Source organism: Coffea arabica, chromosome 8c, assembly GCF_036785885.1.
Source record: "Coffea arabica cultivar ET-39 chromosome 8c, Coffea Arabica ET-39 HiFi, whole genome shotgun sequence".
Lineage (NCBI taxonomy): Eukaryota > Viridiplantae > Streptophyta > Magnoliopsida > Gentianales > Rubiaceae > Coffea > Coffea arabica.
The window spans coordinates 40,628,668-40,642,285 of record NC_092325.1 but is presented as its reverse complement, the minus strand read 5'-3'; the positions used below and the strand labels follow the sequence as shown (position 1 = coordinate 40,642,285).

The following is a 13,618-nucleotide window of genomic DNA, read 5'->3' as shown; positions in this document are numbered from 1 at the left end:
GACATGTCCAGGCCTGAACTCTGATTACACTTATCAAAGTGGGATTCTAAGATATAAAGGGAGAGTTGTAGTAGGCCAGGGAGGATGGTGTATTTATTGTTTTGGATGGTGTATACAAACAGGAAACCAAAAAAGTCTGGGCGTCACTCTTCCCTGAATCCCGCTCCTCGCTCGAGTTTCGTTTCTCATTTTCCTCCCAAAATTAGCAGGTAGATGCCATACTAAAAAAAGAAATAATGAAAGAATAATAAACTGGCAATTCGAAAATGTCGAGATGCCTTGCAAAAAATACTTGTACAAAAGACACACATAAAAAGGAAAAAATTGAGGATATTATTCTACAATGGGAAAATTGACTACAAAAATAATAAAAGATAAAAAAAAGGAGGAAAATGATGAAACATGCATTAAACTGTTCACAATTCTGAAACTTCCACTTACTACGTACCCAAACCAGGTTGCGAACAACCAATACATTGGGTTTGTTTGGATAGAGTATTATTTGAAATATTATTTGGAATAATTACTGTAGCACTTTTTGTGATGTGATGTATGTGAGATAAAAAGTTGATTAGGAATATAAAAAGGTGGGTTGGGAAATGTGTTTATGATGCAAATGAAATAATTATTATTTGCACATCAAGGGAGACAAAAATTTGCACAAAGTATCATGCATAGACACTGATCAGCAAATTCAAACGTCAAAGAAAGCTCATCTCTACCCTTCATGACTCCCAGCTAGGGGGACATTTAGGCATACAGGCCAGTTGGATGAGAGCTAAACAGCTCTTTCACTGGCCAGGCATGTTCAAGGAGATCAAGACAGCAATCTTGCAATGTGACACCTGCAGGAAGTGTAAGGATGAACGTGTGGCTTATCCAGGACTTCTCCAACCTCTCCCTATCCCACAACACTCCTGAAGCCACATCACCATGGATTTCATAGAAGGGCTACCTAGATTAGAAGGGAAGGACACTATCCTAGTTATAGTGGATAGGTTTACTAAGTATGCACACTTCCTGAGCTTATCTCACCCTTTTGATGCCCCTAAGATAGCTAGAATTTTTCTGGATCATGTCAGTAAGCTACATGGCATCCCTCAAAGCATGATCTCAAATAGAGATAAAATCTTCATCAGTCAGTTCTGGATTGAATTATTCACACTACTGGGGGTGAAACTGAGCATGAGCACAGCCTACCATCCTCAAATAGATGGCCAAACAGAAAGGGTCAACCAAGTGTTGGAAATGTATCTCAGGTGTATGTCTCACCTGGAACCAAGGAGGTGGAACACATGGTTGTCATTGGCTGAGTGGTGATATAACACTACTTACCACACTGCTATACAGATGAGGAGGTTATTTGTATAGCCAGAGACATTTGCTTCGTTCACAAATTTCAAATCTCGAAGAGGAGGTTATTTTTGAACACTGGTCCATTCCCTGCTTCTGTCTACATTCAGAAATTCCAAATTTTAATCATACAATTTGATTTGCAGTAACGCAGTGTCTTTCATAGCTCATGTGCTTTGATTTATTTGGCATCAACAAATTGCCTCTTTTCCCTAATTTTTCGGATGATTATAAAAGATGCTACATATTCGATCCGAACTATTCATCAGCCTACATTACTTGCAAGAATTTGGGTTTGATCTTCTTCAGTGTTTCAAGTACAACTTTCATACTGAGTCTTTCAGTTGGAGATTCACGAACACATTTTAAGGCTAATTCCATGATGGATGCTAAACCCTCTAACTTCTCAGTGAAATTTTCATCCTCATGCTTCAACAACTTAGCATCAATAACTTGAAGAATCGAATTAGGCAGAGAATCATTTATCCAACTCTTCAAGTTCAAATTTCCAGCAAACATTTCATCATTTGGCTTTCTTCTTGAAAAAACTTCCATCAGCATGATTCCATAGCTATAAACATCGCATTTTGTTGATATCAACCCCTCAGATCCATACTCTACAAACAACGTTCAAATTGAACCAGTGTGACATAAGAAAAAAAAACGAAAAAAGAAACTAAATGCCATACAAACTTTCAGGATTAAGATTGAAGAATCATTACCTGGAGCAATGTAGCCAATTGTAGCTAAGGTCTTGGTCCATGCAAAGCTTTCGTCCTTTTCGAGCATTTTTCCAACACCAAAGTCGCTGACGTGGGCAACCATATCTTCATCAAGTAAGACATTACTGGGCTTCAAATCACAGTGAATCACAAGCGTCGAATATTCTTCGTGGAGATATTGCACTGCACTTGCCACATCTATCATTATATTCAATCTCTGTAGAGTATCCAAGAAATAGTTGTCAGAATACAGCCACTTCTCAAGGCTTCCATTGCACATGTATTCAAGCACCAAGGCCCTAAAATCCTGGTGCCAACAACCGCTGATGACCTTCACAAGATTTCGATGGCGAAGGTTCTTCAGGACTTACGCCAAATATTGCTAGTTGCATGATTGTAAATAGACCATATATAAGTAGTGGTGAAGCTATACATTTACCTGTCAAGTTGTTACTCCCCAATACGAGAAGCTCTAAACCGTACAGATTGCCAATCTCTCGGGGAATTACACCTAACAATTTAACGTAAAGACAAAATTAATCATATTCATTTTAGAGATATATTGAAAACAGTCTTACTTGATCGAAATCTAACTAGCAAGCGACATTTTGTGTTGGTAATCATGTTTTAAACTTTTGGAATAAAGAATAGAGAGGGACGTTGCAGCAGCAGGCTGCCCAAAGAAATTGAAATTTCCATTACTAATTATTATTCCCTTTGTAGCTTCTCAAACTTTCACTTATACACATTTTTTTAATTTTATATTATAGCAAGAGAAGGATAATTAAGATTTAAAAAAGTAGCGAGGGAAAAAGGAAATTTGAACCTAGACCTTCCAATTTTTGAAAATTTCAACTTTAGCCACTTATAATATTACAACTCTCCTCCGTAAAAGTTTGGAAATAATCTAATTTTCTCCATATTCACCTCCATATATGTCTTGCCCTTTCAAGTTTACAATCCTTAGCTTCTTACATTCACATCCGACAGAATGCAAACATGGATTTACTTAAAACAAAGGAACAGTTTCACAAACCATCCCTAAGGTTTATGACAATTGCAAGCAATGCCCTCTAAGTTTGAAAAAGTAAAAACCTTTTTTAGAAATTTGTTTGGGGCTCACTTTGCTGATGTAAACAAAATGTTGCTATTGATAATCCTAAATCACCCTTACTTGATTTTCCTCCGCAAATACAAAGTTCCTTAATAATTTTGAACTAAAAATACTACTCACATACTTTAAGAAAATTATCTACCAAATCCATTCCTTTTCCCTCAAAATAAAAAATTATTCATGCTGACAGAATTATAAAAAAAAAAATTGGATGCTAGTTCAGTAACACTTTATTGTTTATAGGAATCTAAATTCTTCTCTCTCCCAAACTATGACCATATTGAGAAAGATTTAGGTGATTTTGGTGGCTAAGACGAGATAGAATCTATTGCTGTAGTTCTTCTTCTTTTTTTCTCTATTAAATGATTTTTTAAATTTAACTTCAAATGCATTATTCCCTCCATGGAGCCGTTGCATTTTGTAGTTCGTAAAGGTTATTTTTGTTATTTTACACCAAGAGGAGATGTAGGTGTAATTTTTCAAACTTAGAGGGCACCGCCTATAATTGTCATGAACGTTGGGGGAGGTATGTTAAATCATGCCTAAAACAAATGTGCATTTGTAATTTGTCTAATTGATGACATTTGACCATGTTTTGAAAAGAGAAAATGGTTGAAAATGTTTCTCACATTTTGCAAAATGATTGTTTTCGTCCCTTACTTTTAGAAGTATAATTTTACGTCCCTTACAAATTCATATTGGTCAAATTTGGTTTCTATCTAAGTTTTCAACTAGTTTTTGGCTGGAATCCATTATGTATCTTGTACGTGAGCATTTTTTAAGGACAAAATGTCAAATCAAAATTTACATAATTCATTCCATAGTTCTCACATTTTACAAAATGAATTTTTCGATCCTTTTTTTTTGGTAAGAAAAATTTTCAATTGTTAACATTTCACAAAATGAATTTTTTTTTATTTCTCATTGATCATGTGTATGAATAGTTTTGTTAAAACCCATGCATATCTTTATTTGATTTCATCTGAATAGTATAAATAGTATGCATATATCTTTTGATTTCACTTGAACACGCTTTTCTAATCCTTGTGTCAAACAGGGAAAAAAAAACTATTAACCGCTGTTTGACCATGTGAGTATACAAAGGCAAAGCAAAATTATTACCTGTTAAGTTATTGGTGATGAGGTATAACTCCTTGAGCTTCTCCAGATTTCCAATTTCTTTAGGTATTTGCCCGCTTAACCTGTTGTTAGACAAGTCTAGCACCTGACGTTGAGAAAACTTGCATAAACTCAATGGTATCTGACCAACTAAGTCATCCCCAGATAGATACAGCTCTCTGAGGACCGAAAGATTTCCTATCTTTTCTGGAATATTTCCTTCCAGGAAATTGTAGCTTAGATCTAACTTTTCCACTCTTGACAAGTTGGATATAGAAGAAGGAATAAAACCACTAAAACCATTGCCGTCCAGAAACAAGAACTGGAGTTCTGGGAAGTGACCAAACCACATTGGAATCTCTCCAGTGAAGTTGTTAGTGGTTAACCTGACGAACCTCGGGCGGCGCAGGTGTGACAACTCTTCGGGCAGATTTCCGTGGAAGTAGTTATTTCTCAGATCAAGAGAAACAAGAAAGGAGAGGTTTCCCAAATCCGGAGGTATTGTGCCGGTGAGTCCCATGTTTGAAATATTTAAAGCAGTCACTCTTTGGTGTCGAGAGCTGCACTGGACTCCTATCCAGTCACAGACAGAGGATGCAGCAGCTGTAGAAGACCAGTTTTCTGACAAGAATTCTTGCTGTCCTGAAGTGATATGGGCTTTCAGGGCTAAAAGAGCAGATTGATCAGTGCCTAAACTTAATCTTTTCATGGCTGTGCAACTGGTCATCATTAGATAGTGCAGCAAAACAGGTACTGCAAGAGGGAACAAGTAAAAGTAGTGTTTCTTCATATCGACCGACCTATATGATCAATCAATAGTCCTAATCGGCGATATTCTCTCATTCCTCCATTCTGTTGCAACCTCTATATATAGTCATTGTTTTGGAATTATGTGACCGCATGTAATACATTTTAGCATTTACCTCTCTCAGCTATCCAAACTTTGCCTTAAAAAACCTTTTCCGCTGAATTTTGATCAATTTTTCACTTTTTCCGACTCTCTCTCTCTTTTTCTTTTTAAAAATAAATTTCCCTTCCCCCAAGTTGACTTCTCTAGTTGGGGTGACTTTGGGAATGAATACGACTGTAGTCTAGAGCAAACACTTAGGTAGATCGAGTGTATATAGGTTTGGTGGTTCAAAATTTAACACACCATTTTACTAACTCAAGTATTTAAAGATGTGACAAAATTTGGACCCATAGATCTACAAGATCGGTATGTATGTATGTATGTATGTATGTATATATATATTTGTACACAATAGGGTACTACTAGTCTAACTCAAAGAAATTATGAACGTACTAATCATCTATTTTCTAGCTAGCCTTTGATGTGGATATATTCTGCAGGTTGCTGTTAATAATTCTTGGCTGATAAATTCCAACATGTGACATGTCAACTACCGTGTAAAGGACGTTGGAAATTTTGTTAACCATTCGATATTGGACCATAACATTTAGTAGTTGGCTTCTGTAATAAAGAAGAACCAGACTTTTCTTTTCCTCTCAACATCCCCAACAACGGGACTTCATGCATGGGACGGGACTTTCCAGTTAGACAATAATAATGTCAAGTGGAGCTTAATTCGCTGCTTCAGTGAAGTAGTTGATCGTGGCACATACTCATAAATAGAGGTGTCAAAATGGGTGACTTGGACGGATTTGGATTGAGTAGAATGGGTAATGGATAATGGGTATAAGTGAGTCAATCCATTTATACATATCTAATTAAATGGATATAAATGGGTATTATTTTAACTTTTTGTAAACTCATTTAAATTTATTTTTGCAAACTAAGTTATCAATTTATACCATCCTTTGCACCCATCATTAGTTTTAAATATTTACTTATAATGTTCAATAAGCCTAATTACCAATTTTTTCTCCATCTATACTCTATGTCGTAAAATTACATAGTATTTAATAGTTGAATAATAAGAATATAAAAATTTGAACTAAGTACTATAAAAGTTAACATAAAAATTTTATCCAAAAATTTTGAACCCCTAACATTTTTTTCATGTGTAAATTTAAAATTTCATTTTGAAAAGGTAGGGAAAAAGGCTAAAACTTATCATAAATTGGTAATACTGAAAAATGAGCAAGTTAACAAACTAAGAGAAAATAAAATGATAAGATAAAACCAACAAATAATAATAATAATAATAATAATAACAAAAGTAGTTAACAAAATGAAAAATTTGGAAAAAAAAGGGTGGGGAAAGAGAAGGATTTGGGGAAAAATAATTCTAAGTGGGTCAATTGGGTTTGATGGATTACCTAATAATACCCACTTAATAAATGGGTATTATTGGGTAACCCATTTATACCCATATGCAAAAATTTAAGATATCTATACCCATCTATTCATGGGCGGGTATAAGTAAATTTAGTTAAATGTGTTGGTTTGACACCTATATTCATAAGCAACACTTTAGAAGGGGTATCCATTCCTGCCTGCAGTGGTGGAGCCAAAGATTTTCATGGTCAGCAGGACAATTTTTGTTACATCCTAATAATATATATGTTGGGTTTTTCTAACGGGTGTCTTATGAGCACTCGTTAATATACCTACATCCTACTCAACCTATCGTATGCACATATACACACTAATAATTACTACTTTCTCTTGCATTCGCACACTTTTTCTAATTAATCCCCTTGCATTTATATGATTTCCCTAATTAATCTTATATTTCTAAAAATCTAATACTTGAAATATATTTTAACGGGTATCCATTAGACAGATTGTAATATGTTTATATCCTTGTCATACTCACGTTCACACAAGTGTGAACGCTTGAGATTTTAAGTTTTGCAACAATATGCGGGGTGGGTATATAAGTCTAAATTTTAGAAATAAAAGTCATAATTAAATTGAGAGGTTGATTTTTATTATAACGCACACTTGAGATTTTAAGTTTTGCAACAATATTCACTTTTTAGGGGTGGGTGTATGTGTCTAAAATTTAGGAATAAAAGTCAGAATTAAATTGAGAGATTGATTTATATTATAACACTATTAAGCTTTTTTTTTTTAAATACATTCCACGGTTGGCCATACGCCTCCAAAATTTTATGTACTATTTTACATAAAAAATTGTTACTTGAAGTAGGAAAAATAATACACGTAATCAAACCCAAATACATGCAAATTGGAAATAAAAAGAGCATGCGCATTATTTACAACATTATCTCTATCCGTATATAGAATAGATTCAAACTATGCCTGCCCACCACGTTAAATCAAATCTTCCAAGTTAATCACAACCAATTTTATAATCAATAACCAAGAGAAAAGAAAAATAACAACAAATACTACATGTGTTTAGTTCTATTGTAGATTACAAATGCTAATACGTAGTTACGTACTATAACGCAACCAATATGATTGATTAGCAATGATTCCAAACTATTATCTATTGATTAGTAATGATTCCAAATACGATTTATTATGCTGTGAGTAAATTCTTTGATTGAGTATTAAGTGAAGACAGTGCTGAACATGCTCCCTCAAAGGCTCAAAACAATAAGCACTCGGAATTGTCCTCAGGAAATCGCTGCTGATATATATATATATGCTCAACCAGCAGCAATTGAGGGATTATTTAGTGAAGTGCTAAACTAACCTTTACTCACCTAATTCATTGAGCAAGTACGTGTGGACCAGTTTGCAAGAACCTAGTATGATTTCATTGATAGCTAGCTTTTAATCGGCATGTTTTCCTTTATTTTTTTTTTTTAATGGTACATGGCATCTTGTAAAATTTAAAGAAAAACTAAGGAATGAGTTTCAAAGTTAACTAGTCTCCAAGCAAAGTCAAGGGACCAAATTAAATTAACTTCAAAAATTGCTAGTTTATTCTTTTTTGTATTTCATATTAACTTCGATAATCATGAGGTGGAAACACGATTAGGGGATCATAATTTATGAGTATTTGTGCACACAATAATCTTTTGAAACGCAACTCCTCCTAAACAGTGTAATACCATTTGAATATGATGTAATTTTTTTTTTTGGGTGCATTGGAAGAGGTCATCGTAACTCTTTAGCTTTTCCGCTGATGTGTTCGTATTTTGCTTCCCATCGTTTTGTCTCTTTAACTCAAATAACAATCTGCAAATAATTCATAACATTACTGTAGTCTCTGAAGACAACTAGGGAAGTTTTGATTGGTGGTAATCGAGTCAAGCAACATTAGGATCCAACTGACTATAATTTCCATTACGTTGCCTTTGAAAAAACCATGAACTAGTCTAAGTCATGAATTTTTTTCTGCAATGAATAGCCTTGAGAATTGTGCCATTCAGAAAAAGTGGGAGTATTTGTAATTTTGTAACCCAATAATTAATCTTGTACTAGTCTAAGTCATGAATTTCTGGACGTCCTAATCATCTTTTTTTTTTCGCTCACCTTCATTAATTTGATGTGGATCTATTCTGCAAGTTTCCGTTAATAACTCTTACAACATCTGAGATGTCAATTAACAACCGCATGCACCAAGTCTTCAGCGTGCAAAGGGCGTTGGAAATTTTGTTAGCATGGACGTTTAATATTTAGACTTTTTCTTGATAGTCATTAATAGGTCAGGATGTATAAGGCATTTTGAATTGACTTCTATAATAGGCAGAACCATACTTTTTCTTTACCTCGCAACATCGCCAACGATGGGACTTCATGGGACTTTCTAGTTAGCAATGTCCTTTTTTTTTTTTTTCATTTTTTCAACTCGCAATTAGCTATATGTCTCCAACATTTAATGTCCAATTTTACAATTAAAATAATTGTTTCTTGTAGTACGAAAATTATACGTAAACAAACCCAAATACATGCACATTCGAATTAAATCTTTGAACTATGCCTGCAAACTATACCTGGCAATTGGGTGGGTTGAGCGGGTTTTGGGAGGGTTAATATTGAATTTTCATTTAAATGAGTTATACCCAATCCGCCTAACTTAAATTTGGATTAATTTTGAATTGGGTCATCACAAAACCATGACCCAAATATGACCCTATATATTAATTTAATAGATTTTAATACATAAACTCTCTCAAATACATTTTCACATATAACAAAAAATTTTCACACACATAAACCATTTTTATATAGATAGACATATTTTCACACACTAAAACACTCACGATACAAACACACACTCACTTCTTAAATTCATTTGAAATACATTAGTGTGTTTGGATAGTAAATTATTTGAGATAATTTTGTGAAAAAAATATTGTAACATTTTTTTAATGTGATGTATGTGACATAGAAAGGTGATTGAAAAATGTGTAGATGATACAAGCAAATCAGTGTGTGTAAATAAGGTGTAAATAATATGCATTTCAAACACACTATTTTTACGCATACAAATATACTAAAATACATCCTAATATACTTTTACAAATACATGCATATACTAACTGTTTAAATTCTAAAAAGGTTAGTGAAATTGTTAGAAACCTCATCTCAGGAGAGGTTTCTGGAATTACGCCATATAAAAATGATGGCAAATTGGACCAAAAGCAGCAGCATAGCCTGTTTCCATACATTGACCGCTTCCAAACTTTGAAAATTTGCTTCTTTTTTTCCCTTTTTTTTTTTAAGAATATACGGGACCAATTCCCCCTCAATGACAGTAGTATTCGTAAAATCAGGAAACGAGTAGACATTAATTAATTATTTGGCTACGAAATACTAGATTTAGCAACTAACAAACAAATAATAAGAAACTAGATTTAAATTCTACAGGTCGACAACTTCCTAATGACCCTCATTGAGCAACAAAATTAATTTGTTTATTTTTTTTTTAACTTAAGTTGGGTAATGGGTGCCCAACACAAATACCCAAACCGCCCAAAATATATGTAGGCTTTTATTACCCAACCCAAATTTGACCCAACACCCAATTTACCCTATCCAATCTCTCAAATTAGTGGGTGGGTTGGGTGGGTTATTGGGTTTTGGGCATAATTGCCAACTCTACTGCAAACCATAGTAAATCTTCCAAAGTCTATTACGACCAATTTTGGCATATGTAAGCCTAGTAGTTCAAAATTTGCCACATCATCTCACCAACTCAAGTATTTGAAGATGTAGCAAATTTTGGGCCACTCAGTTTACAAGACCAGGTCTATCCAGGTTTTTACAAGACCCTAGAGGGAGATACTTCTAGACCAATACACCGCCTAGGTATCCAAAATTTATTGAATACAAGGGAGGTTATATATGTATTTTGAAACTATAAGGGGTTATATGATAAAACATTAAATTATAAAAGGGTTATAAGGTAAAATATACAATCATATGAGATTAAATTGCCATACATATTATGTTTATATATTTTGGTTATTTCAACCATTTTAGTTTTTAAAACAATGGTAATTTCAATGTTTTCGTGGATTCTGTTATAAAAGATCATTTCCATCACTTTAACAATTTTGTCCAAACTATAAGGGAATTATATATAATTTTTAAAATTATAAAAGAATTATATAAAAAATCGCTAAATCACAAAGAGGAAAATGTATTTTACCCTTACTCTTTAGTGGGAGATACCTCCAGTCCACACCGCCTGGCTGTCCAAAATTTGGGAAGTGCAAGTCTATTTTTGCATAGCAAGCCCCACCTAAGTGGGATTGCGATTTGCGATTTGGAGTGGGAAAGTTATTTGCCGTGGATAAAGTGATAGACCGGAAGCCCAGAGGAGACTCGCACAAAATATCGAGCCAGGCATATGGCAACATTTTCGTTGATTTTTTTTTTTTTTTTTTTTTTTGGGAACGGGCATCTTCATTGTTAAGGTAAAAGGAAGTTTGTAAAAGGGTGTACACGCAGTATATACGTCAGGAAAACTATATATATATATATGCAGTACAGTACAATCGTTGCGAAGAAGTATACAATTCTACGTCTAAAGCATTCACCAGGGGACCAAAACACCTAGTAAGACGTGCCCCCATTCAACTACCAAATTCCATTCTATGGTGTTGCAAGGTGAAATCTCTCCAAGAAGCTATAACATATCTAGCCTTCTTCGTCAATTACTCTAATTTCCCCATGCGAGCCAATTCATGTTAGCTGGGATTGAATTTTTCTTTACCTTTTTCCAACTGATGCGTTCGTATTGTGCTTCCTATTGTTGACATAATTTTGTGTCTTCAACTCAAATTAATAACAACCTGCAAATGATTCATGATATTGCAGTCGCTGATCATGTCACCTCCGGAAGTTTGGTATTCTAGTCAAGGAGTATTAATTAATTGGGATGGTTTGTGAGTTGTGACATTCTAATATATACATACATACATATATATATATACACACACACATACATATATATACACACAACATATATATATATATATATATATATATATATATATATATATATATATATATATATATATATATATATAGATTTGTACACAATCTGGTACTACCAGTCTAACTCAAAGAAATTCTGAACGTACTAATCATCTATTAGCCTTTGATGTGGATATATTCTGCAGGTTGCTGTTAATAATTAGCGTGTAAAGGACGTTGAAATTTTTGGCTAACCATTCGATATGGGACCATCGGACATTTAGAAGTTTTCTCATCTTCCATAACTTTTCTTTTCCTCTCAACATCGCCAACAACGAGACTTCATGCATGGGATGGGACTTTCCAGTTAGACAATAATTTCAAGTGGAGGTTAATTCACTACTTCAGCAGTTGATCATGGCACATACTCATAAGCTAACTTTTGAAGGGTATCCATTCCTGCCTGCAGTGGTGGAGCCAAAGATTTTCATGATCACCGGGACAATTTTTGTTGCATCCTAATAATATATATGTTGGATTTTTTTTTTTTTTAACGAGTGTCCTATGAGCACTCGTTAATATACCTACATTTCATTCACTATATCATGTATACACACACTAATAATTACTACTTTCCCTTGCATTCGCACACTTTTTCTAATTAATTCCCTTGCATTTATATGATTTTTCTAATTAATCTTATATTTCTAAAAATCTAACACCTGAAATATATTTTAACGGGTATCCAATAGACAGATCGTAATATGTTTATATCCTTGTCATACTCACGTTCACACAAGTGTGAACGCTTGAGATTTTAAGGTTTGCAACAATATTCTCTTTTTAAGGGTGGGTATATATGTCTAAAATTTAGAAATAAAAGTCATAATTAAATTGAGCGGTTGATTTATATTAAAAGTCATATAGATTTATATTATAACGTTTACCCACCTAATTCATGGAGTGTTTACCCACCTAATTCATGGGTTCAGTAGTAAGGAATGAGTTTCAAAGTTAACTAGTCTCCGAGCAAAGTCAAGGGACTGGAGAGTGAGACCCTACATTTTGTGGACGGTAGTCACTGGTCATGCTGCTCCGGGAGATTCTGTGTACGCCGTATCAGTTGACTTAGTGGACCAATTTAAATTGATCTTTTTCGTATTTCGTATTAACTTCGATAATCATGAGGTGGAAAACACGATCATAATTTATGAGTATTTGTAACCCAATAATTAATCTTGTACTAGTCTAAGTCATGAATTTCTGGACGTCCTAATCATCTTTTTTTTTTCCCTCACCTTCATTAATTTGATGTGGATCTATTCTGCAAGTTTCCGTTAATAACTCTTACAACATCTGAGATGTCAATTAACAACCGCATGCACCAAGTCTTCAGCGTGCAAAGGGCGTTGGAAATTTTGTTAGCATGGACGTTTAATAGTTAGACTTTTTCTTGATAGTCATTAATAGGTCAGGATGTATAAGGCATTTTGAATTGACTTCTATAATAGGCAGAACCATACTTTTTCTTTACCTCGCAACATCGCCAACGATGGGACTTCATGGGACTTTCTAGTTAGCAATGTCCTTTTTTTTTTTTTTCATTTTTTCAACTCGCAATTAGCTATATGTCTCCAACATTTAATGTCCAATTTTACAATTAAAATAATTGTTACTTGTAGTACGAAAATTATATTGTAAACAAACCCAAATACATGCACATTCGAATTAAATCTTTGAACTATGCCTGCAAACCATAGTAAATCTTCCACAGTCAATTACGACCAATTTTATATTTAATATCCAAGTGAAAAGAAAATAACAACAAAAACTACATACTTTTTTTATTATTATTAATGTTTAGTTCGATTGTAGATTACATATGCTAATAGGTATAACGTAACTAATTATATGATTAGCAAGAGCTATGATTCAATTCTCCTTGAATTTTCAACCAACATTCAATTACTAGAATTTAAACAACGAAATATGGAGCACAACCAC

The 13,618-nt window shown here is 33.8% G+C and overlaps 2 protein-coding genes across 3 annotated transcripts; both read right to left on the bottom strand.

The window, feature by feature from the left end:
* Positions 1-1,418: 1,418 nt before the first annotated feature.
* On the bottom strand, positions 1,419-5,377 carry LOC113706623 (uncharacterized). Of its 2 annotated transcripts, none has more exons than XM_027228550.2 (4): positions 4,312-5,377; positions 2,515-2,586; positions 2,076-2,406; positions 1,419-1,970 (listed from the first exon to the last, which is right to left on the bottom strand). In XM_027228550.2, exons 1-3 carry the CDS (start codon positions 5,096-5,098, stop codon positions 2,375-2,377), a joined length of 891 nt encoding a protein of 296 aa, XP_027084351.1. In that variant the 5' UTR covers positions 5,099-5,377; the 3' UTR covers positions 1,419-1,970; positions 2,076-2,374. The 2 variants fall into 2 exon arrangements, with proteins under 2 accessions (XP_027084351.1, XP_027084350.1); XM_027228549.2 differs by having other exon boundaries at positions 2,076-2,292.
* Positions 1,624-2,178, bottom strand: LOC140013577 (probable LRR receptor-like serine/threonine-protein kinase At3g47570). The gene is made up of 2 exons (XM_072062913.1): positions 2,076-2,178; positions 1,624-1,970 (listed from the first exon to the last, which is right to left on the bottom strand). Exons 1-2 carry the CDS (start codon positions 2,176-2,178, stop codon positions 1,624-1,626), a joined length of 450 nt encoding a protein of 149 aa, XP_071919014.1.
* Positions 5,378-13,618: the final 8,241 nt, after the last annotated feature.